Source organism: Lucilia cuprina, chromosome 3 (genome assembly GCF_022045245.1).
Source record: "Lucilia cuprina isolate Lc7/37 chromosome 3, ASM2204524v1, whole genome shotgun sequence".
NCBI lineage: Eukaryota > Metazoa > Arthropoda > Insecta > Diptera > Calliphoridae > Lucilia > Lucilia cuprina.
This window is the reverse complement of record NC_060951.1, coordinates 34,920,679-34,945,010: the sequence shown is the minus strand read 5'-3', so window position 1 is coordinate 34,945,010 and position 24,332 is coordinate 34,920,679. Positions and strand designations below refer to the sequence as shown.

Here is a 24,332-nt window from a genome sequence, read left to right as displayed (position 1 = left end):
CTAGAACTGAACTAGAACTGAACTAGAACTGAACTAGAACTGAACTAGAACTGAACTAGAACTGAACTAGAACTGACCTAGAACTGAACTAGAACTGAACTAGAGCTGTACTAGCTTATAGGTTTATAGTCAATACTATAGGCTGGCCTATTATAGTTAAGACTATAGGTTGACTTATTATAGTCAAGACAGAAGTCAAGGCTGGTCTATAGTCATGATCATAGAGTAGTCAATAGTGAAGATTATTTAGATATTTCAAAAAAAGAATAAACTTTATCACATTTCTTGTATTATTTTTTATTGTTTTGCCAAACAATTTAAATAGCAATTTCTATTTTGAATTCCTTTATAAAATAATCAAACTTGTTAAAACATGCAACAGCATGACCATGAATTCTCTCTTAAAAACAACATAATGAAAAGAAATTTAAATTTGTCTGATATAAAAATTACTTTAATTTGTTAAATGTAAAATTACTTAAATTAATTATTAGAAAAACAAAATAAAAGTGTGTGTGTTAAACTATTTTAGTGGTATTTTTTCAAAACAATTATTAAAAATTTCATGTTTTGTTTGTTAAAAAAAAAAAAAAAATTATTTGTTTGTTAAATTAGTTTAAATAATAGTTTTGTTAATTTTGGTTAATTTGTTTGGTATTTTTTTTTAGTTTTGGTTTTATGGAGAGATAGAGTAAAAAAGTATGCACCTATTGCCTAAAGAAATGTACACTTTAATCTCCGTTTCTTGCATCTATCTTTAGCTCGCCCACTGGTCGCTTTTGAATCTTCAGTTTTGCGTGATCTTATTTCGCGCATCAAATCAAAAAATACCTGCATTTTACATACAAAAAACAATTAATAATTATAATAATAAGAAAAAAATCAAACAATATACGAGAAGATGATGATCAAAAAAGAGAATATTTAAAAAAAAATTTGTTTGTTTTTTTTATAAGAGAAAAAGAGAGAAAGAGAAGAAAAAAATCAAATTAAATTATAGAAGCAGTAGCAGCGTTAATATTTAAATATTATATTTGTTATTTTAAATATTTTATTAAATATATTTTTTCTACAAAACTTAACAATCGTTTTTTATTTGCAAAAGTGTTAATATTAAAAACAAATTAAATTAAAATATTTGCAGCAAATTATAAAGAAAAAAACTAATAAGTAAAAATATTAGTTAAAAATTATTATGAAAGTTTTAAATAAATTTAAAAAATTATTATTATAATTTTTGTTCTAAATTTAAAAATTATCTAAAACTTTTCTCTAAAACACGTTAATCTATTTAGAAACTAATCAAATAAGTTTGCTTATTTTTTAAAAATATTATGACATATTTATTTGATAAAAAAATCTGTTGGGAAAGTCCACAGATTTTTAAAGAGAAAGTTGATAAGTTGATACTGTTTGAACAGATTTGGAGCACCTCTGTTATAAACGACCTCAGTTTTTTTAAAGCGCTAAAGTTTTGCCTATTAAGGAAAGAGTTAAATATTAAAAAAAAAGATTTTTTTGATATCTTAGAACTTAGTCTATAGATCAGAATATGAATTATATATGGATTAGCCTAGATTTTAATCTAGTCCGTAATTAACAGTATTTACCATAATCTAGACAAGTGAGACTATAGTCTTGTAAACATCGTGGACTATAGAAAGGTCTACACTCGGAACTATAGTCTTTACTGAAGTCTTGAATGTCTTGTCTACAGTAAGAACAATGTGCGGGGCTAATGACTATATAGTTTTAGATTTGGGGCACCTCTGTTATAAACGACCTACATTTTTTTTAAATAGTTTTACTTTTGCCTTTTTATTAAAGAGTTTAAAATTTGAAAAAAAAAACTGAATTTTTGATATCATCTGAGAGCCTAGTCTACAGATCAGAATATGGATTATAGCCTAGATTTTAATCTGGTATGTAATTCACAGTATTTACTATAATCCTGACAACTGAGACTATAGTCTTGCCTACATGCTGGAATGTCTGACTATATATTTTAAACTATTACCGTAACTATAATCTAGTCTGGACTAAAGTTTTAACTATTGTCATACCTAAAGTATGAACTAAATTATAGTTTATAGTCTGAACTACATCATTGTCAATAGTCTGAATATAGTCTGTACTCTCTTCACTATAGGCTTGAATAAAGTCTGGTTTTTAGTCTGGACTCTACTTCGGATTACAGTCTAGATTAAAATTTAGACTATGGACTATATTTGTATCAATCAATCAATATTTTGAACTATAGCCTTCAATGTTGACTTAACTATAGTTTTATCTATAGTATGAACTATAAATTGGGATATAGTTTCGTCTCTAGTCCGACCAACTGACTTAAAAATAGTCTAAAGTTTAGTCGTGAGCACAATATTTTATATACTATAGTCAGGACTAAAGTCCTAACTATAATCTGGAGTATAGCTTTTTATGTTCTAGGATATTGTGTCATCTACTCTTGCCTGTAGCCTTGTCTATAGTCTGAATACTTTAGTCTTGCCTTTAGACCTTAATAAAGTCTATGGACTATAAATTTTTGTCTAAAGTTTGGTCTAAAGTCTGGATTAGAACTAAGCACTTCAGAAAAGTCTATAATCTACAGTCTGGACTATAGGCTAACCAATGTTCTTGATATAAGTCTTGTCTATAATTTGGACTATATTTTAGACTTGTTTTCTCGAAAAGCGATTTGTGCTAAGTCTAAATTTAAAGAACTATTTGAAACAATTGTTTTAAATTCACTTCTGTAATTAGAATCATATAAACAACATTTTAAACAAGTTGCTTAGGTAAACTAATTTATTTTTCTTTTGCAAACAATCAAATTTAAATCTCTTTGTGTTAAAAAGTAGTGAAAATTTGTGAATGAAAAAAAAGTGAAAAAATGCTGAAAGTTGGAAAATTATGCCATAAAGAAAAACTTAAATTAAAAAAAAAAAAAAAACGACAACATTGAAATAACAACAATAATAATAAAATTTAATGAAAAACAACTAAACAAAAGACACAACATTGAAGAAAAATATTGAAAATAAAAAAATGAAAGTAAAATAATAATTAAAAATTTAAAGAAAAAATAATATATAATAAAAATTGCAGCGTGTGTGTAATAGTGTGTTTGAGAAGTATGTATGAGTAAATATGTAAAATTACAAAAAAAAAAATTATAATAAAAACAGGGATCACAAATAAATGTAAAATAGAAGGGTTACGTATAAGTCTTCTCTGGACAAAGAAAAAACACAAAATAACTATATATAAAAAACAAAAACTAACTTAAAAACTCAGCTGCATTTAAAAAAAAGAACTTTAAAAGAAAAATTATAATAAACCCTTTTCTTTGGTAATAATTATTAAACTACACAGATAGGATTTGTTTTATAACAGAAAATGAAAACCTTAACAAAAAAATAGTAATTGCATTCTAATCGTAACAGCAATAACTTACCTTATCGACATTTTCACGTGTTTTGGCCGATGTTTCCACATATGGCACCTGCCATTGTTGAGCTCTTGTCTGACATTCATTCAGTGGAACTCTGCGCCTGTCATTTAAATCGCATTTGTTACCAACCAACAGGAATGGTATGCTTTCGTCATTTTTCACGCGCAATATTTGTTCCCTGAAAAAAAAAATAGATTTTAGATTGAATGATGATAAATAAATATTATGAAAATATATATAAAAAACTCTATTAATTATACTAATCAATAAATAAATACTATTAACTTTTTAACAAGAAAAATGTTTGTTGTAGCAATAATCAAGATTCAACACCTTTTTGTACAAAATTTTTCAATAAAAACATTTTAGAGCAAAAAAATTCCATTTGAAATTTTCGATTAACAAAAGTTATTGAAAATTTATTTGATACAACAACATTGTCTTTAGAATGGACTATAAACTAGACTACAGACTATAGACTAGATCATAGACAAGACATTAGACTAGACTATAGACTGGACTATGGACTGGACTATGGACTGGACTATAGACTAGACTATAGACTAGACTATAGACTGGATTATAGACTAGACTATAGACTAGACTATAGACTAGACTATAGACTAGACTATAGACTAGACTATACACTAGACTATAGACTAGACTATAGACTAGACTATAGACTAGACTATACACTAGACTATAGACTAGACTATAGACTAGACTATAGACTAGACTATAGACTAGACTATAGACTATAGACTAGACTATAGACTAGACTATAGACTAGACTATAGACTAGACTATAGACTAGACTATAGACTAGACTATAGACTAGACTATAGACTAGACTATAGACTAGACTATAGACTAGACTATAGACTAGACTATAGACTAGACTATAGACTAGACTATAGACTAGACTATAGACTAGACTATAGACTAGACTATAGACTAGACTATAGACTAGACTATAGACTAGACTATAGACTAGACTATAGACTAGACTATAGACTAGACTATAGACTAGACTATAGACTAGACTATAGACTAGACTATAGACTAGACTATAGACTAGACTATAGACTAGACTATAGACTAGACTATAGACTAGACTATAGACTAGACTATAGACTAGACTATAGACTAGACTATAGACTAGACTATAGACTAGACTATAGACTAGACTATAGGCTAGACTATAGACTAGACTATAGACTAGACTATAGACTAGACTATAGACTAGACTATAGACTAGACTATAGACTAGACTATAGACTAGACTATAGACTAGACTATAGACTAGACTATAGACTAGACTATAGACTAGACTATAGGCTAGACTATAGACTAGACTATAGACTAGACTATAGACTAGACTATAGACTAGACTATAGACTAGACTATAGACTAGACAATAGACTAGACTATTGACAAGACTATTTACCAGACTATAGACTAGACTATATAGGTTTTGTAAAAATTTTTAATTTAAAAAAAAGATTATCCTCACTCCAAACTTTAGTTCAGACTGTAGCGAGGTTATAGAGTCTAGGCTGACAACAAGACTGAATTGAAGTTTAGACGGGACATGAGACTATAGACAAGACTATAGACTATAGACTAGACTAGACTATAGACTAGACTATAGACTAGACTATAGACTAGACTATAGACTAGACTATAGACTAGACTATAGACTAGACTATAGACTAGACTATAGACTAGACTATAGACTAGACTATAGACTAGACTATAGACTAGACTATAGACTAGACTATAGACTAGACTATAGACTAGACTATAGACTAGACTATAGACTAGACTATAGACTAGACTATAGACTAGACTATAGACTACACTATAGACTAGACTAGACTAGAATATAGACTAGACTAGACTATAGACTAGACTAGACTATAGACTAGACTAGACTATAGACTAGACTATAGACTAGACTATAGACTAGACTAGACTAGACTATAGACTAGACTAGACTAGACTAGACTATAGACTAGACTAGACTAGACTATAGACTAGACTAGACTATAGACTAGACTATAGACTAGACTAGACTAGACTATAGACTAGACTAGACTATAGACTAGACTAGACTAGACTATAGACAAGACTAGACTAGACTAGACTAGACTATAGACTAGACTAGACTATAGACTAGACTATAGACTAGACTATAGACTAGACTATAGACTAGACTTTAGATTAGACTATAGACTAATCTAAAGTCTATAGATAGACTAGACTATAGACTAGACTATAGACTAGACTATAGACTAGACTATAGACTAGACTATAGACTAGACTATAGACTAGACTATAGACTAGACTATAGACTAGACTATAGACTAGACTATAGACTAGACTATAGACTACACTATAGACTAGACTATAGACTAGACTATAGACTAGACTATAGACTAGACTAGACTTTAGACTAGACTATAGACTAGACTATAGACTAGACTATAGACTAGACTATAGACTAGACTATAGTCTAGACTATAGACTAGACTATATACTAGACTATAAACTAGACTATAGACTAGACTTTAGACTAGACTATAGACTAGACTATAGACTAGACTATAGACTAGACTATAGACTAGATTATAGACTAGACTAGACTATAAACTAGACTAGACTAGACTATAGACTAGACTAGACTATAGACTAGACTAGACTAGACAAGACTAGACTATAGACTAGACTAGACTATAGACTATATACTAGACTAGACTATAGACTAGACTATAGACTAGACTATAGACTAGACTATAGACTAGACTATAGACTAGACTATAGACTAGACTATAGACTAGACTATAGACTAGACTATAGACTAGACTATAGACTAGACTATATACTAGACTATAAACTAGACTATAGACTAGACTTTAGACTAGACTATAGACTAGACTATAGACTAGACTATAGACTAGACTATAGACTAGACTATAGACTAGACTATAGACTAGACTAGACTATAAACTAGACTAGACTAGACTATAGACTAGACTAGACTAGACTAGACTATAGACTAGACTAGACTAGACTAGACTAGACTAGACTAGACTAGACTAGACAAGACAAGACTAGACTATAGACTATAGACTATATACTAGACTAGACTATAGACTAGACTATAGACTAGACTATAGACTAGACTATAGACTAGACTATAGACTAGACTATAGACTAGACTATAGACTGGACTACAGACTAGACTAGACTAGACTATAGACTAGACTAGACTATAGACTAGACTAGACTAGACTATAGACTAGACTATAGACTAGACTATAGAATGTAGACAAGTCTTGATTAAAGTACTGTCTACAGTGTTTTCTATAGTCTGGACAATTATAGTCTGATATGTAGTCATGTAGTGCTGTCTAGATCACAGTTTTGTATGCAGTCATATACATATATAGGTAATCTGTATATTTATCTATTTTATACTTGCCTAGTAGTTTGAACTAAATTAATATCGTTTCCATGACATTTTACTTATATATATACATACAACTGTAAGTTGCAATGTTTTTTAAATCTTCAAGTGTTTTTAATCAAGATTTATTAATAATTCCCCAACATTGTTAGAATATCTCATTACGAAAATCTCAAGCTGTGGTTTAATTTATAGCATATAAACATTAATTTTACCCTTCATAGTAAATTTAATATTAAGTACGAAGTAAAACAATAAACAATTACAAATACATAGATGCGAATCTCAAAATCATAAAACAATAGTGCGAAAATTAAGCAGAGAAAGATAAAAACAATATTAATAACAACAAACGCATAGTAATTTTTCAATTAAAAAAGAAAAAACTTAAAAAAGTACTTTTTTCCATACTTAACAATATTTTTGCTCAGAAAAGTACTTAAAATATTTAAGTACTTTCTAATTGTTTAACAACTAGAAATGCATTTAAATTTAAGAGGTACTTTTCAGACCCAACCCTAATACTTTTAGTAAAAATTATAAAGGTATTTTTTGTTGAATAAGAAAAACCAGCATATTTTTTTTAAAAACATAAATTTTTGAAGCAGAATATGGGCATAAATGTTTATGTTAATTTTTAAAATAGCAAAATAAAAAACAAGGAATTTCCAACCGCAATTAAATAGCAATTTTACACTGTGCCAGTAATAAAACTAACAAAAAACTGTACAATTAATGTTTTTCTATTTAATTGTTGTACTTATTAAACAATTTGCTGTTAAAACATTTATATATCTGAACAATTTTAAAAGCAATGATAAATTTTAAATGTGTTTTCCTTTGTTAAAGCTAACAACCTCTAAATGTTTAATTAAATCTTGTTTTATTGATTATTTGCACACGAAATTTTTGTAGGTTTTGTAAAAATTTTTAATTTTAAAAAAAGATTATCTTCACTGCAAACTTTAGTTCAGATTGTAGCCCATACAAGGCTACTTTGAATTTTAGGCAGACCTAAAATCCAAAGTATAAACGAAACTATAGTCCAGACTATAGACAAGACTATCGTCTAGACTATAGAGAATACTATAACCCAGACTATAGACAAGACTTTAGTCTAGACTATAGGCAAGACTGTAGTCCAAACTACAGAAAATACTTCAGTATAGACTATATGTAAGTCTAGACATGATTATATGTTGTCTAGACTATAGACAAGACCATAGTCCAGACTACTGTCTTGATTATAAAAAAGACTTTAGTCCAGACTAAAGACAAGACTATAGTCCGGACCATAGACAGGACTTTAGTCCAGACTATAGACAAGACTATAGTCCAGATTATACATGAGACCATAGTCCAGACTATAGCAATACTATAGGTCCAGAAGGCTATAGACAAGACTTCAGTGAAGACTATATGTAAGACTAAAAAAGATTATATGTTGTCTAGACTATAAACAAGACCATAGTCCCTACTATAGTCTAGATTATAGACAAGACTAGAGTCAAGACTATAGGCAAGACTATAGTCCAGACTATAGACAAGACTATAGTCCAGACTATAGACAAGACTATAGTCCAGACTATGGACAAGACTATAGTCCAGACTATAGACAAGACTATAGTCCAGACTATAGACAAGACTATAGTCCAGACTATAGACAAGACTATAGTCCAGACTATAGACAAGACTATAGTCCAGACTATAGACAAGACTATAGTCCAGACTATAGACAAGACTATAGTCCAGACTATAGACAAGACTATAGTCCAGACTATAGACAAGACTATAGTCCAGACTATAGACAAGACTATAGTCCAGACTATAGACCAGACTTTAGTCCAGACTATAGACAAGACTATAGTCCAGACTATAGACAAGACTATAGTCCAGACTACAGACAAGACTATAGTCCAGACTACAGACAAGACTATAGTCCAGATTATAGACAAGACTATAGTCCAGGCTATAGTCAAGGCTATAGTCCAGACTATAGACAAGACTATAGACAAGACTATAGTCCAGACTATAGTCAAGGCTATAGTCCAGACTATAGACAAGACTATAGACAAGACTATAGTCCAGACTATAGACAAGACTATAGTCCAGACTTTAGACAAGACTATAGTCCAGACTATAGACAAGACTATAGTCCAGACTATAGACAAGACTATAGTCCAGACTATAGACAAGACTATAGTCCAGACTTTAGACAAGACTATAGTCCATACTATAGACAAGACTATAGACAAGACTATAGTCCAAACTTTAGACAAGACTATTGTCTAGACTATAGACAAGACTATAGTCCAGACTTAAGTATAAACTATATTACTAGAATATAGACTGTAATTCAAACTGTTGGAAAAACTATAATCGAGGCTATAGAAAAAATTTTACTTTACATTGCAATCTAGACTATTGTGCAAACTTATGACAAGACTATAGTCCAGATTACAGGCAAGCCTATAATTTTTGTTTCAAATTCAATATTCTGATTAACGTTTTAACTTCAGAAATAACCTGTAAACTTCTAAAGGGATTTGCAAAGACATTAGAAAACAATTCAGTATTGTTTAATGAATGAGGTAATGTTCAACATTTAATTGTTTCAAAACATTTATAATTGACTTTTCTAACTTCGATTGGATTTATGTATATTATTCATTTCTATAGAAGATCCATAAAAGTAAGTATTTGCTCTAAATTTAACCTCATTTTGTTTATGACTTTTTCTAATGACTATTTAAGTTATAGTAAAAAGCTTTTGGGCGTGTACACACTACATATGATGGTAAGTAACAAATATTAATATAGACATAATTATAGGGAATTTTAAAAAGGGCACTGGAAATCAAATCAATACATCGAAACTAATTATTTTAAGAGTTTATCATGTGTTTTGTTTGTTGTACTGTCTTGTCCATTACAAAGAATCAATGATATAATAACTTCCTCGTAATCGTTACAGTGTTGACGAAGTGGATTAGTAGCCGAGGCATTGTTTTAAACATTAAAATCTCTCTGGGCTTTTATCAACTACATAGATTTTTGGGAAACTTAAAACTCTTTCCTACTGAACAAGAAGTTTGATCTAATTGACCTTACAACTGCCTTTGGAAAATTCAGATATCAATTAAAGAAACACAAACTTTGCAAAAACCCTATATTTATGCAAATATAGACGTCGTTAGTCGATCATCGTCATCATCATGAGGCGACAACAAACTCCCATAAACATACTTAAGGGAAAAAAAAACAACCTATGGAAATTAATGTAAAACTAACACGCCAACATAAAAAATCGTCTTAAATACTCGCACAGTTAAGTTTAGCTGATGTATATGTATGTATATATGTTATAATTTGTTAGTTGGATTCGGTTTTATTTGCAGTTTTATATTTTAACTGTTTCAGTTACTGTTACCAACTTCCGCATATGTCAACTCGCTCATTAAGGGCAAGTTTGTAGGGAAAACATATGTAACATTAAGTAAATATTGTTGTAGTTGTTGTTTTTTCTCTCTCTCTCTCTCTCTCTCTAAATGCATGTGTAGGTATATACACAACAACAAATTATTGATCCAGGTCCCTTAGCTTTAATAAACATTTCCATATGTTTTAAAATGATTCATTATAATGTTTTTTTTTTTTCTTAAATAAATTTGAATTTCTTTTGTAATGCCTTTAAATTCTTATCCAAATAAACTTTTTTAGAATAATTTTCATAACGAATCACTTGAGAATTTTATCAATATCAATATAAGTTTACTTAACCCTGAAAATATCTATCACTCAATTGTGAAACATAAATACTTTGAATATTATTCAGAATAATTTTTATGTGATTTGTGTATAATTGATAAAGGTTTTTTTTATAATTTTCTTATTTATTTATTAAAATATTAAATATCAAGGGACAAGTGGTTTGAAATTATAATATACATATAACCCAAGTAAATTGCGTTTAATGTGGAAATTTATAGTTTCAAGTTTAAAAGTTATTATTAGTATAAAAACTGCGCAAGAAATAAATAGTGCACGTATTGTTTAAAATCGATAGCATTAGTTATTAAGAAAACTTATGCAAATATTTTAAGAAAGATCTATGTATAAAGTATTTATACCTCTATTCCCAAGGCCAGGTTTATTAAGGATTGTTTCCTTGATAAACCTCGCAATCCAGGGGAAAAAGGTCCTAAAAGTAATTTTAAGCTGCCGATACTCAAATGTCGGAGTCCTTTACGTGAACGCCTGCCGTGACGGCCTTATTTCACGGTGGTCTTTTTCATCCACTGGCTAGACTTGACAACGGTCTACCATCACCCCTGAATCCTTCAATGAAGAACTCAGGTGGCAATTTTTGAACATAAATTTTTAAGCTCGCACCCACACTACTGAGATGGCTCTGTTGTTTTTGCAACAGCTTCTAGAGACATATTTGGTAGTCCGAAACACCCAAAAAACGGATCAGGATCCCTATTTTGTGAACCGATAAGTTGACAAAGGATATAGGAATTCCAAAGTCAATAAATTTCAATCCCCGAAGCGAAAAACGCATACTAAATCAGTACTTATCACCAATATATGGAGACTTTGTTAATCGTTCACCAATTTATCGTATCAGTTCCATTCACATGATCATAAAGATCAATCTACGGGATTACAGGCAACCATTGACAATTTCCCAGCATATACCGGTTTACCATAACGCGACCGGCGTAAGAAAACCGATCGGTTTCTGGTATCTAGCATGGACTGCTTTGTACACAGACCTATTCGAAGAGAGAATTATCTAACCTCAAACCAACATTCTCTCCCCGAGAATTTGGGTTTAGACCACAGCCACTACTTGGATCCCGAAGGAACCTCAACCAATTGACCAGCCAGGACATAGTCCTGCGGGCAACTGGCCACCCGTAGTATCAGATTATGTGGTGCTCTGGTTCGACCTCTTTTCAATCGATGCAAGGACTAAACCAGACAGTAGACTTTAATACCAATGTTTAGTCCCGGCCGACTAGAGGTGTTGGTAACAATGACACCAAGGTGGAGGTTTCCCCAAGGTTACATGCCCCCGGGGGGAGGCTGCCGTGACTAACAACTAATCTAGAATCGAACCAAAATGCCGAAAGACTAAAGGACAGAGTTTCGGATATTTTTTGTTTGGGGACCTTAGACGATTATTTTAACGTATTAGAAAGGGAAACACAACATAATATAGGGATCGCTTTTAAATTAATCGGATTTATAATCATCAAAGCTATTGCATATAAAGTAATACCAAACCCAAAAGATCTACAGTTTGATGTGGCATCGCATTGAAAACTTTTGAAGGACTAAGCGAATAAGTAGTTTAAGTCATTACTATGGCAGATCGATTATCGCCTCAATTCTTCTTTGAATTTAGTTCAATTCAATTTCGTTTTTATTGTTTCTATTTACTTATAACGTTATTTAAATAATTTTATAGTTAATTAAACATGTCTGGCAAAAAGGGTGTTATAAAAATACTACTTGACTAAGATTAGAAAACAATGAATAAAAAACCCCCTCATCTAAACACTATATAAACACATGACAAAGCGTTAATTAGTTAAGGCATTGAATTTGATACTTTATTTATTTAGAACACAGGTTAGAACTGAAACGTTAATTGTCAAAGTGTTATAAGTAAGTTGTGTTATAAAAACTACATACATATTGTTAATGAATAAAAAATTAAGAAATCTTTATATGGGGCTTTTAGTAGACTGCAGTTTATATTCTGGATCAACACCAATTTTTTTATAAAATCAGTACAAACGTTTTTAACCTGTATTCAATTTAAAAACCAGCAAATTCTAATTACCAGCCTCTTTAGATCATTAAACCTCTAACGTTAAAATTTTAAACAAAATTAAAATAAAGCAAAAATGCATAAACACATCCCAAGCGACTAAAGGCTATAAATAAATAAGCACACTTTTTACACTATGCGACGGCATAACGCAAGACATAAGATGACAACTTGTTAACACAATTTCACAGAAAACCCAAAGAACCGAAAACACCGTCATAATAAAAACACTTTCATTGTGTAACAAAAAAGGAAAACAATTTTAAGAAAACTATAACGCAGAAAATACTCTCCAGCTATGAATATTAAATTTCTTTAGAAAAGTGTATGTCAAGGATGACAGCTTGTAAATATTTAGATCAAAAATTAAAAAAATATATTATTTTTTAGGTTAATATCTAAAAAAACTTACCTGAATTCTTGTGTTGCTTGGAAGCTTTCATCGTCTGTTATGGAGAAAACACAAAGGAAACCTTCACCACTGCGAAAATAATTATCACGAATGGCAGCGTAATCTTCTTGACCAGCTGTGTCCAATATATCTATTTGTACTTCTTCGCCATCTAAAACAACCTGAAAAACGAAATTTAAATAAATGGAATTACGTTTGTTTTTTTACTTATTTTCCTTTTTACTCGTTTTTATATGTTATATGAAAAATGTTCTGTTTGAGGGGAGGGAGTTTTCTTAAATTTCACTTGGATCCACGCCTGGTCTAGCCTATGGTCTAGTCTATAGTATAGACTATAGTCTAGTTTATAGTCTAGTCTATAGTCTAGTCTATAGTCTAGTCTATAGTCTAGTCTATAGTCTAGTCTATAGTCTAGTCTATAGTCTAGTCTATAGTCTAGTCTATAGTCTAGTCTATAGTCTAGTCTATAGTCTAGTCTATAGTCTAGTCTATAGTCTAGTCTATAGTCTAGTCTATAGTCTAGTCTATAGTCTAGTCTATAGTCTAGTCTATAGTCTAGTCTATAGTCTAGTCTATAGTCTAGTCTATAGTCTAGTCTATAGTCTAGTCTATAGTCTAGTCTATAGTCTAGTCTATAGTCTAGTCTATAGTCTAGTCTATAGTCTAGTCTATAGTCTAGTCTATAGTCTAGTCTATAGTCTAGTCTATAGTCTAGTCTATAGTCTAGTCTATAGTCTAGTCTATAGTCTAGTCTATAGTCTAGTCTATAGTCTAGTCTATAGTCTAGTCTATAGTCTAGTCTATAGTCTAGTCTATAGTCTAGTCTATAGTCTAGTCTATAGTCTAGTCTATAGTCTAGTCTATAGTCTAGTCTATAGTCTAGTCTATAGTCTAGTCTATAGTCTAGTCTATAGTCTAGTCTATAGTCTAGTCTATAGTCTAGTCTATAGTCTAGTCTATAGTCTAGTCTATAGTCTAGTCTATAGTCTAGTCTATAGTCTAGTCTATAGTCTAGTCTATAGTCTAGTCTATAGTCTAGTCTATAGTCTAGTCTAGTCTAGTCTAGTCTATAGTCTAGTCTATAGTCTAGTCTAGTCTATAGTCTAGTCTATAGTCTAGTCTATAGTCTAGTCTATAGTCTAGTCTATAGTCTAGTCTATAGTCTAGTCTATAGTCTAGTCTATAGTCTAGTCTATAGTCTAGTCTATAGTCTAGTCTATAGTCTAGTCTATAGTCTAGTCTATAGTCTAGTCTATAGTCTAGTATAGTCTAGTCTATAGTCTAGTCTATAGTCTAGTCTATAGTCTAGTCTATAGTCTAGTCTATAGTCTAGTCTATAGTCTAGTCTATAGTCTAGTCTATAGTATAGTCTATAGTCTTGTCTATAGTCTAATCTAAAGTCTACTCTGAAGTCAATAGTCAATTCTTCAGTCTAGTATATAGTGTAGTCGATAGTCCATAGTCTATTCTATAATCTAGTCTATAGTCTATTCTATAATATAGTCTATAGTCTAGTCTATAGTATAGTCTATAGTCTAGTCTATAGTCTATAGTCTAGTCTATAGTCTAGTCTATAGTCTAGTCTAGTTTATAGTCTAGTCTATAGTCTAGTCTATAGTCTAGTCTATAGTCTAGTCTATAGTCTAGTCTATAGTCTAGTCTATAGTCTAGTCTATAGTCTAGTCTATAGTCTAGTCTATAGTCTAGTCTATAGTCTAGTCTATAGTCTAGTCTATAGTTAGTCTATAGTCTAGTCTATAGTCTAGTCTATAGTCTAGTCTATAGTCTAGTCTATAGTCTAGTCTATAGTCTATTTAATAGTCTAATATATATACAGACTATTTAATAGTCTAATATATACAGTCTAGTATAATCTAGAGCATTGTCTACAATCAAGTCTATAGTTTAGTCTTTAGTCTAGAGTCTTGTATATAACCAAGTTTAAAGTCTAGCTTTTAGGCTAGCCTACAGTCTAGTGTATAGTCAAGTCTTTATTCTAGTCAAGAGTCATTTCATCAGTCTATACTATGGTCTAGACTTTTTACAACAACTTACCTTTTTTCTATAACTATCTGCTTTGGTTGGTTCATAATCCTCAATGAATTCATCGTACATGAATTGAAGTGTTAGGGCCGATTTACCGACACCACCACTACCAACCATTATCACTTTGTGTAACGCGGGTCCAACTGCTGGTTTTTACTCATTTTGGTAATGTGATGTAATGCAAGTTGTAAACTATATTATTAGACTTCTAATAAATAATATTTATATTACAGTATATATAAATGACGTCAGGGTGGGGAGAGCACAAATATGAAAAAGGGAATAATGCTGATAACAACAAGTTAAATTAACTGTAAAGAAATAGAGAACAAAAAAATAAAGAAAATTAAAAATATGTATGGACAATATATAGATTTACATAATTAAAGTTGAAATATTTAAATTATTATATAGTTAAAGACACATGTATGTATATTAAACAGTTCCAACAAATTTGTTTTGATTTTTTTAATATTATTTAATTTAAGCGTTTTTCAATTGCTGCAAACATTTATGAAACTATTTACGGCCGCAAGTCCATATTTAGAATACGTTTCTGCTGCCTATCTATTTTGGGGATTGTGTCTGTCTGATTAATTGTTAAACAGACTTTGCAAAAATACCTCACACATGCGTTAAAAGTGCTTGTTGGCCATTTATGGCCAAAAACTTTTGAAAATATTTAACAAAAATAAATAAACAAAATTTTTAAAACTAAAAATGCTTAAATGAGAAATAAATACTGTCGATATGTAACGTGAATGAATTCGTAGAGTAGACGGGTTTTTTTTTCATTTTAAATTCAATTATTATTACTTAATATCAGCCGAATACAAAGATGTATAGAAGGCCTTAGACTAGAATTTTTAGATGTTGGGAATACTACACTAGACAAGTTTGGTAGCCAGACTGCTTAATGTCAGATTGCTCAAAAATAGAAGACATAACTCAAATAGCTTAAGTTCATAAAAAACAAATTCCTCCATAATTTCTCTTTTATTTGCCATAATATAAAAAATTTTCTTTGTATTACCATAATTATTTATCATTAAAATATGTCTAAACAACTTTAATTTACAAAATTTTTATTACAAAGTTTAATTGAAAGTAACGATATTAAAAACTGTTTTTGTCTTAAGACTTTTATTGTTTAATTGACAGTGACATTTGTGTTTTTTTTATGAAATCCAATTTAAAATGTTTTGAAATTTTCTGAAGAAAAAAAGTAAATTTTATTTTTAATTTCATTTATAACCACAGATTGTGAGTCACTGAAAGAAAGTTGTTTTTATTTAGAACCTGAGAAGTTTATGACTGATTGTTGTAAATATAACTATAGTAACAACAACAATGAAAAAGTGATGTATAAAAATAATTTACGGTCTTTAGTTACAATAATAATGTTATTGGATGGTATTGCTGGAATATGATTAGGGGAGTTCAAAATTGTTTGAAAAGGTGTATGGTGTTAAATACGTTGTTCAGAATATCAATCGAATTAGCTATAGACAAGAATGTAGACTAGACTATAGACTAGACTATAGACTAGACTATAGACTAGACTATAGACTAGACTATAGACTAGACTAAAGACTAGACTATAGACTAGACTATAGACTAGACTATAGACTAGACTATAGACTAGACTATAGACTAGACTATAGACTATAGACTAGACTATAGACTAGACTATAGACTAGACTATAGACTAGACTATAGACTAGACTAGACTATAGACTAGACTATAGACTAGACTATAGACTAGACTATAGACTAGACTATAGACTAGACTATAGAGTAGACTATAGACTAGACTATAGAGTAGACTATAGAGTAGACTATAGACTAGACAATAGACTAACTATAGACTAGACTATAGACTAGACTATAGACTAGACTATAGACTAGACTATAGACTAGACTATAGACTAGACTATAGACTAGACTATAGACTAGACTATAGACTAGACTATACTATAGACTAGACTATAGACTAGACTATAGACTAGACTATAGACTAGACTATAGACTAGACTATAGACTAGACTATAGACTAGACTATAGACTAGACTATAGACTAGACTATAGACTAGACTATAGACTAGACTATAGACTAGACTATAGACTAGACTATAGACTAGACTATAGACTAGACTATAGACTAGACTATAGACTAGACTATAGACTAGACTATAGACTAGACTATAGACTAGACTATAGACTAGACTATAGACTAGACTATAGACTAGACTATAGACTAGACTATAGACTAGACTATAGACTAGACTATAGACTAGACTATAGACTAGACTATAGACTAGACTATATAGACTAGACTATAGACTAGACTATAGACTAGACTATAGACTAGACTATAGACTAGACTATAGACTAGACTATAGACTAGACTATAGACTAGACTATAGACTAGACTATAGACTAGACTATAGACTAGACTATAGACTAGACTATAGACTAGACTATAGACTAGACTATAGACTAGACTATAGACTAGACTATAGACTAGACTATAGACTAGACTATAGACTAGACTATAGACTAGACTATAGACTAGACTATAGACTAGACTATAGACTAGACTATAGACTAGACTATAGACTAGACTATAGACTAGACTATAGACTAGACTATAGACTAGACTAGACTATAGACTAGACTATAGACTAGACTATAGACTAGACTATAGACTAGACTATAGACTAGACTATAGACTAGACTATAGACTAGACTATAGACTAGACTATAGACTAGACTATAGACTAGACTATAGACTAGACTATAGACTAGACTATAGACTAGACTATAGACTAGACTATAGACTAGACTATAGACTAGACTATAGACTAGACCATAGACTATACTATAGACTAGACCATAGTCTATACTATAGACTAGACCATAGACTAGACCATAGACTAGACCATAGACTAGACCATAGACTAGACTTTAGAATAGACCATAGATTAGACTATAGACTAGACCATACACTAGACCATAGACTAGACTATAGAATATATATTGTATAGTTTATAAGCTGGATATAGTCGAGTGGGTAAAAAGACAACGCAATGTAATCTAGACAATATATCAGATTATATACAAGACTAAGATCAGAAAATACCCGAAGATTAAATCTATTGATCAGAATACATAAGGAACTATATAGATTATAAACGTGACCACAAATTGTGCTTTGAATGAAAGATCTGTATATAGACGAAAATATATCCGAGACAAGTCTATAGGGAGGCTTGATAAGAGTTCAAGCGAAGACAAACTTTAGGTGATACTTAAGACAGACTTTAGGTGACACTTAAGACAGACTTTAAGTAATACTTAAAACAAATTATAGACCAATAACATAAAAGTTTACATATTATACTATAGTCGTATATTTAGCTGTTAAAACCGTCTATGATAGAAAAATTAACTAAAATTTTGGAGCTGTCTAATAGTTATAGCTTATAAAGAGTAGATATTAAGCTTATTTGTGAGAATAAAGTACACACTATTTTTGTAATTCACAACTCCATTTACACAATATTTACCACACTCACAGGTACATAAACATACTATACATTGTATAGTCTAAACATAGTAATAATACATATATTATAAAAATTATATGATTACAATTGAATGCAAAACAAGTACTCAGACTAGCTGACGTATACCCTGCAAGTCCATTGGATACCTTACTTATCAAAAGTGATCAAGAGTATAGGTATTTTGTTACTATAACGTTACCTAGCTATGTAAAAGGAAATAATCTTTTAAAACTTTGGCCTAGTCTAGCCGATAATTACTTTACGATCTTTTTTAATATTAGAAATCTATAAATTTTGACAGTCGCCCAGAACTGTTTGGTCCATACAAGTAAAAAGAGTGAATGAGTGAGTGCGAGTACTTATTGTTTGTACTTATTTATCAATGTTTGTTTGTTTGTTCATCAACATCATCATCATCATTATAATGTTGAATAATTCTGTACGAAATGTATTGAGTACCTACTTGTCATATACATACAAATCTTAATACATATGTAAGATTTGTTTTCCCCTGTTTTGTATGGAATAAATGAAAACATTTGTTATTTATCAATCAATTTCCGGAATGAGGGTATACAAAGTTTTCGAAATTGTACGCTTCACTATTTATGTTGTCTAAATAGGATTGTAAGAAAAAAATAATTGAAATAAATAAACAAAACAGCAGGTGTCATTGAATTGAAACATCTACGATGCTTTATACAATATAATAAACTATATATCAGACTTTACACCAGACTAAATTTTAAACTATTGACAAGATTATAGACTTGGCTATGGATCAGGTTAGAGACTAAATGATAAGCTAAACTTTTGATATGTATAAGATAACAAAACGGACTACAGATCATATAATAAATTAGACTTTGGAACATAGACCAAACTATAGACACTAGTATATACCTGATTATAGATTATGCTATAGATGAGTTAATAGATCGAACTATCAACTATACTATATATCAGATATGATGTCATAGATTAGTAGTACAGATCAATGCTTAGTCCCGACTATAGATCAGAATATAATACATATAGTATTATAAATTACACTAAAGTCCAGACTAAAAACTGTACTATAAATAGTGACCAGATTTTAGATTCTAGAGCAGATTAAAGACATACAAAACTATAGACCAAACTATACTAGATTAAAGATCGGTTTATAGACGAGTTATATACGACTTTATAGATTATATATCAGGCTATGGACTCAGTCTATAAACTAGTCCAATGATCACAAGACTATAGACTGCACTGTAAACTAGAGTGTTGATTAGACTATAGACCAGACAATAGACTAGACTATAGATTAGATTATAGAATAGACTGAACTATAAACAAGACTATAGAATGGACTATAGATCAGGCTATAGTCAGACAATAAATCTTTCTACAGACATGACTAGAGACTTGACTATAGACTGTACTACAGACGAGGCTATATTCTAAAGATACATTAGACTATAGACTAAACTATAAATAAGACTGCAAACAAGACTACAGACTAGATTTCAGACTAGACTACAGACAAGACTACAGACAAGACTACAGACTAGACTACAGACTAGACTACAGACAAGACTACAGACTAGACTACAGACTAGACTACAGACTAGACTAGACTACAGACTAGACTACAGACTAGACTACAGACTAGACTACAGACTAGACTACAGACTAGACTACAGACAAGACTACAGACTAGACTACAGACTAGACCAGAGACTAGACTAGACTACAGACTAGACTACAAACTAGACTAGACTAGACTACAGACTAGACTACAGACTAGACTAGACTACAAACTAGACTAGACTACAGACTAGACTAGACTACAAACTAGACTACAGACTAGACTAGACTACAGACTAGACTAGAGACTAGACTAAACTACAGACTAGACTACAGACTAGACTAAACTACAGACTAGACTAAACTACAGACTAGGCTATAGACTAAACTATACTACAGACTAGACTAAAGACTAGACTACATACTAGACTATAGATTAAAGTAGATTACAGACTAGACTATACACTAGATCATATTCAAGATTGTAGACTATATCGCATAGAAGATTATAGACCTGTACTATAGATCATACCAGATCCCATACAAGATTATAGAACTGTAGATCATTCTATAGACTAGACTACACACAAGACTACACAGTAGACTACTGACTAGACTATAGACTAGACCACATACAAGATTATAGACAAGATCACATAGACCACAGACTAGATTAAAGACTAGACTAAACAACGGACAAGACTAGACTACGGACTAGACTAGACTACAAACTAGACTAGACTACAGACTAGACTAGACTACAGACTAGACTACAGACTAGACTAGAGACTAGACTAAACTACAGACTAGACTACAGACTAGACTAAACTACAGACTAGGCTATAGACTAAACTATACTACAGACTAGACTACAGACTAGACTACATACTAGACAGATTAAACTAGATTACAGACTAGACTATACACTAGATCATATTCAAGATTGTACACTAGATCGCATAGAAGATTATAGGCCTGTACTATAGATCATACCAGATCCCATACAAGATTATAGAATTGTAGGTCATACTATAGACTAGACTACACACAAGACTACACAGTAGACTACTGACTAGACTATAGACTAGACCACATACAAGTTTATAGTGAAGATCACTAGATTACAGACCTGAAGATCGTACTATAAGATCATAGTATAGACCAGACTATAAGCGAGTTAGCAGAATTAAAAATTGTACTGAAGAAAATACTATTTCTCCAATAAATATTTATTTTATAAAAAAGATTTTATAATCACTTAAAATACAATTGTTATTGGTTTCCTCTCTGTATAGTTTTTATTTTTGCCAATTTTGTTGCCACAAACACTTTTACTTATTAAAAACAAACACGTTTTAAAGAAAGTTTATTGTTATCAATTAAAAAAAAAATTATTTTTTCGCAATAAAATATATAAATAAAACGTGTTTTTTCAGATTACGACTGCAAACAGATATTGGTAACACATTTTATTAAAGGGGGGAGGGAGCAAACAGAATTAAGAGTCGTAGTGCAAATGTTTGTTATATATCGTACTCACAATCTAGACGACAATTTGAACCAGTTTTAAATAGTACCTACTTTTTTGTTACTTTACTTGCGTTGAAATCTACAGGCAAACAAAAGCAGTCATTCATACATTTATAATAAACTACAACTGGGTTATGAGATCTAGAGCCATTCAGTCAGCTAGGCAGCGTCAACTACTAGCAGAGTAGAGGAGGCAGAAAGCCAATGACCAACCGATAAAATTGACAAAAAAAGTAAAACAAGTCAAATCTTCAATTAAGTTTATAGTTTTAATGAAGGTTTGACTGGGTTTAATTTTAGACTGTCTACGGTTTAATTTGGTGTCAACGTAACTGTAAGTGAGTGTGTATTAATTTATGTTGGTCTATAAGCCCGGCAGTTATGAGAGTCCATATCAATATAGTGATTTCATCCATAAGAATATAGATCCGACTATAAATCAGACAATAGATCACACTACAGATCAGAGTATAGATCAGGCTACAGGCCAGATTATAGATCAGACTATTGATCACACCATAGGTCAGTCCATCCATAGGCCATCTGACTACAGATGAGTTTTTAGACGTGACTATATACCAGGCTATTGATAATAGATCAGACTATATGTCATATACCAAACTATAGATCATCATACTATAGGTCATAGTCCAAACTATAAATCACAATATTGATCAATGACCAGTCTTAAGGCCACACTTCAAATCAAACTATAGATCTAACTATAGACCTGACTAGAAATCAGACTGTAAACCAAACTTAAAATTAGATTATATAACCGTCTAGAGGTTAAAGTGTAGATCAGTCTATGGATTAGACTTCAAATCCAAACTATAAATCTGACTTTAGACCAGTCCATACATAAGACAATGGATCAGATTATATACAAACTAGATATCAGTCCAAAGACCAGACATTAAATATGATTACAAATTAGACTATAGAGCAAACTTTAGATCAAAGTCTGTAGATCAGACTATAGATCTGATTATTGATTATTGATCAGACTATAGATCAGACCAAAGATAGAATTCTAAATTACAATATAGACCTGACTATAAACCAGAAAATATATCACATTATAGATCAGACTACAGACTCTAGTCTGCTCAATACTTCGTTGCCGGATATAGATTATAATTTAACGATTTTATATGACTCCTATATATTTTAACTCTAGTTTCAGTTAGTAGTATATTTTGTTAGTTTTTTCCACATTCATGTGTAAAATGAAAATAAGAACAACTAAAAAAAACATGTTATAATATGTTTGTAAAAATGTCTTGACTTGCCTGCAGCTGCAAAAAAAAAAAAACAAGCACACATCGCCTTAACTTAACTCTTTGATGGATAAATATCAGTTGGAAGTTCATTCAACCTAAATATGATTTCTTTTATTATTTGTTAGCGATTTTTTGTTGCTTTTCATTTCTATATAAAACTTGTGTTGGTCTTTTATTTTAAATGGTGGCAAATTTCAAATACAACACAAAATCTTTTTTATTTGTTCAACTATTTAGCTGCTGTATCTTGGTTTTTTTGTGTGTAAATTGTCCAATTGTTAAGAAAAAAAATTAATAAACAATTACATAAATGTGTTCAAATACAAATATGGTTTTATTGTGGCTCAATAATGTTATGATCATTGATATTTTGTTTGTATCAGTTAATAGAGAAGTGTGTGTTTACTACTGTGTTACGATTTTATTGTTAATTTATTACATTATCAACGATTAGTTGTTCAATTGTTTAATGCCATATTAATAATTACAACTATTAATTTTGGTTTTATTATTACATACGATATGTATGTGTAATGTGTAATGACCATAATTGTAATGAATCAGAAATAGTTTGATTTAAGTTGTATGCACTGTATGAAATAAGCCAAGCATACAGTTTTGAAAAGAATTAAAATAAAAAAAAATTAAATTAATGGTCAATGACCCATTTATACTTATTTGGGAATTAAATAATAGTTAAATGAACAACCTTGACTATAGATTGAATTATAAACTAGACTATATACTAGACCATGGACAAGACTATAGACTGGACCATAGACTAGACTATAAAGTATGCTATAGAATAGACTACAGACTAGACTACGCAGTCGACCAAACCTTAGACTAGACTACAGACTGGACTATATACTAGACTATAATTACATTATAGACTAGACTACAGACTAGAATATAGACCAGACTAGACTATAGACTAGGCTATAGACTAGACTGTAGACTAGACTATAGACTAGGCTATAGACTAGACTATAGACTAGACTACAGACTAGACTACAGACTAGACTACAGACTAGACTATAGACGAGACTATAGACTAGACTATAGACGAGACTATAGACGAGACTATAGACGAGACTATAGACGAGACTATAGACGAGACTATAGACGAGACTATAGACGAGACTATAGACG

The 24,332-nt window shown here is 30.7% G+C and overlaps 1 protein-coding gene across 2 annotated transcripts in view; it reads right to left on the bottom strand.

The window, feature by feature from the left end:
• The window catches only part of LOC111682282 (ras-related protein Ral-a), a 36,257-nt gene that overhangs the window by 2,529 nt on the left and 9,396 nt on the right, over positions 1-24,332 (bottom strand). The window contains exons 2-5 of one of the 2 annotated variants that reach the window (XM_023444190.2): positions 15,233-15,534; positions 13,178-13,338; positions 3,458-3,632; positions 708-831 (exon numbers count right to left, since the gene is read on the bottom strand). In XM_023444190.2, the coding sequence (XP_023299958.2) occupies positions 715-831; positions 3,458-3,632; positions 13,178-13,338; positions 15,233-15,340 (561 nt within the window). In that variant the 5' untranslated portion in view covers positions 15,341-15,534 and the 3' untranslated portion in view covers positions 708-714. The remainder of the gene's footprint in view (positions 1-707; positions 832-3,457; positions 3,633-13,177; positions 13,339-15,232; positions 15,535-24,332) is intronic. The other variant, XM_023444192.2, reaches the window with a different exon arrangement.